This window comes from Cryptomeria japonica, chromosome 9, assembly GCF_030272615.1.
Source record: "Cryptomeria japonica chromosome 9, Sugi_1.0, whole genome shotgun sequence".
NCBI classification, from domain to species: domain Eukaryota; kingdom Viridiplantae; phylum Streptophyta; class Pinopsida; order Cupressales; family Cupressaceae; genus Cryptomeria; species Cryptomeria japonica.
In genome coordinates, this window is record NC_081413.1 from 743990967 (window position 1) to 743994319 (window position 3353).

Consider the following 3353-nt stretch of genomic DNA (forward strand, 5'->3'; position numbering starts at 1 on the left):
AATATTAATACAAAACACTATTTTCATAATGCCTGCCTCCAATCTATAAATTTATAGTTTCCTAAAGATCTTGAGAAAGGTCTATTTTCATACATAACTTCTATTATGGATGGACTAATTTTAAGTTGCCTGCTTTAACACAAACCATCATCCAAAGAGAGGAGTCAATGCAATCTAGAGACAATAAACAAGGTGAAGACAAGCTAGTAAATTCAATCCACATTAGCACATTAGGGGCCTTGTGATCAAACACAATAAAGTCTCGAGTCTAAAAGGAAAAAAACCAACAATGAATAGTAAACATAACATAGACCATGTCTAATCTACATAATTAACTTTAATGGAGTAAAAGAGGAAAAACCCTTGATAAAATTCTAGACTATATCTAGTTTAACTTAAAGAGGTTCCTAAGTAGTATTTAGTTTGTTTTGAAATATGCTTTCAAAAGTAATTCTAATTTATCTTATAAGAGAAAATTATTCTAGCAACTTGAATGAATTAACAAACCTGAAATTAGAAGAACAACATTCATTAGAGTGTCAAGACTTATACCATGTGAAATACTTTTGCAATGAATTTTTAGGAATTCTTTATAAGTAGGGTAATGAATCATTTAAAGACCAATAACTACAATATTTTTTTATAAATGAAATATTAGATTTTTAAACACAACCATTCAATAATACTAAAAACTCAAAAGCAAAATGATAAAAATAAAACATAAAATTATAAAATATAAAAAATAATGAAAACTAAAAGACTTTGTCAAAGGGCTCTTGATTCAATTACAAAATTCATATTGTATAGACATCTAGATGGTGTTGAGTTCAAATCTACTGTCCTAAAAAAACCTAAAAGACTTTCCTAATAAATGTAAGAATATATAAGAATATACAATACAAACAATGTAAACAACAAACCTCAAAACTGAACCAACCTCACTCTCTTGCTTCTCCATCTTCACAATTACATACATTTATCTGGAATGCCATTAAAGAACATTTATTTATATGGAATATGAAAATTTAACTCAAACGAGTAAGACACTCTTGGGGGAAGAGACAATAACTTGAAAAGGAAGTTTGACTTTAGGACCTTGAGGAAAAAGTTTTCTATGCTCTATATTATATGCCATGATTATCTTTCTTTTTAAGTAGTTTCCTATGATATGATTATATGCCGCGCTGTTCTGTTTTCCAAAGTAGAAATAGAACTCTTCCCAAAAAGAGAAAAAACCTAAAAGAACGTATCTGTAAGGAAACCATTACAGGTACCTATATGAGAATGGAAGAAGATAAAGCAATCTGCTCAAATTCAGGACATAAATTCCAAAGGAAGGAAACAGATTTGCATTTCAAATTTTCACATTTGAAGGATAAAGAAAACGACGTAGATAAAAAATGGGTCATGAATTCAAAAGCAAAGCAATGCTCACCAACTTAATTATTGGTGATATTTGTTAATACAGTGAATATTTAAGAGATAATGGTTGCAGATAAAAGTAAACCTATATTCTCCTGTACATGGGATTCAGAAAACGCATTGAAAGTTCATCATGAAGAAGAAGGAGAAATGCATTGAAAGTTCATCACGTGGGCAGGGAATGAGGCACCCATTTTACACAGGAGTCAGAAAAAGAAAATGGGGCAAATGGGTGTCTGAAATAAGAGAACCCAAAAAGAATTCAAGGATTTGGCTGGGTTCTTTTCCCACACCTGAAATGGCTGCCCGTGCTCATGATGTGGCTGCTTTTTCTTTAAGAGGGTATTCTGCCTCTCTCAATTTCCCACATCTAATTCAGTCATCTCCTCCTCCATCCTCTTCTTCACCACAAGATATAAAGATTGCAGCTGTGGCTGCAGCATCTTCTATAGGTCTCTCTTCTGCCAAGAATTTCTCCTCAGTTTCTCACACTAGAAGGGAGAATAGCCAGTGCAACTCCAATACAAAGTCCTTGCCAACATACCTGTCTACATTTTTCAGTTTAAATTCTAGCACATATTGTCAAAGTAGAGGTGTTGTTTTGGACAAAAGAAGCAACATTGCAGTGGATCCTGACCTGTTCTCTTCTTCAGCCTGTGCCAACCTTGAGAAAGGGAGAGAGGGTTTAGCACCAACACAGTATTCAGGTACTGATTTTAATTCTGTTCTTGCAGAAGAAAAGCTTAACTATGTGCATTATTCACAAGAAGAAGTAACATTGGTGAAAGAGATCCCTTCTTCTAATTGTGAGCTTCAAGCATGTACAAGTGTAGATGTTGTGCAGGATTATCACACTTCTCTATTCAACATGGCCCAACATCTCTCAGTTGTGGAGGAGGACTATGAAATGAGTAATGATGACTCCTATGGTGGTGGAGAAGTAATGCTCTGGAATTTCTCTTGAGATTTCTGTAATATTTCTACTTTTATATCCTTATTATACTGATTGTCTTCTTCTAGAACTAAATCAAAGAGAAGTATTTTCATCAGATGTAATATTTATAGAAAATCTATCAACCTAGTTGTTGATGTGGTGGGGAGCTATAGAATAGTAATGGCTTCTGCAACATGGACTCTTATTACATTTCAAGTGCTTCCAGTGCAAATTTGTTAGAAAGGTTTTAGATTCAGTTGTTTTGTATTTCAATGTTCCCAGGCCTCCTAGCAAGACTCCAAGCCTTAGAAAAAGAGTAATGAATCCATCAATTTTCAAACCTTCTAAAAACATTTCTAAAAAATATTTAAAAAATACCCACATAAATTTAACAATCTCTTTACAAACTAGAACCTGAATTTGATAATATTTACACTGAAACTTCTAAATCTCTTTTTATATTGAAATCTAACTTTTCAAACATTTAATATGTTGTTAGAATAGAAAAATCTTCAGCAGCAACGGCAACATCTGTCAATACAGTACAACGCTGCAAACATCCAGAATTGCCAATTTGTATGCCAAATGAAAGATAACACTTCAGCATTTTAAAATAAATCCATAGAAATTTGAAACACTATGATATAGGCTGTTACAGCAACAAATACGATAGCTACCACAATTGTAGAAACCAACTCACACAAACTACTTTAAACTAGATGCCTAAAATGATATAGAGTCAATTTTGGTACCAAATTACATCAATCTATCGATAGTATCGATAATGGTGTCTTCAAACTTCATTAAATGAAAAATAATAATCTAGACCACTTACAATAACAAACATCATAATAATAAAAGTTTGAAATCAACCAACACAATAACTGAAACTGCAATGAACGAAGCTTTTTTATGTTGTTAGGAAATAAGGTTTACATTCCTAATCTACCATAGGACTTATCCATTGAATCTACCATAGGAATTATCCATTCTACAT

General features: G+C 32.5%; 1 protein-coding gene across 1 annotated transcript; it reads left to right on the plus strand.

Moving 5' to 3' along the window:
- The first annotated feature begins 1555 nt into the window (after positions 1-1555).
- On the plus strand, positions 1556-2386 carry LOC131059276 (ethylene-responsive transcription factor ERF017-like). Its single transcript, XM_057992548.2, has one exon. It carries the CDS (start codon positions 1556-1558, stop codon positions 2384-2386), a length of 831 nt encoding a protein of 276 aa, XP_057848531.2.
- The last annotated feature ends 967 nt before the right edge of the window (positions 2387-3353 follow it).

Coding starts and splice junctions, on each gene's coding strand:
- LOC131059276 (XM_057992548.2), top strand. CDS start 1,556: ATGAAGAAGAAGGAGAAATGCATTGAAAGTTCATCACGTGGGCAGGGA.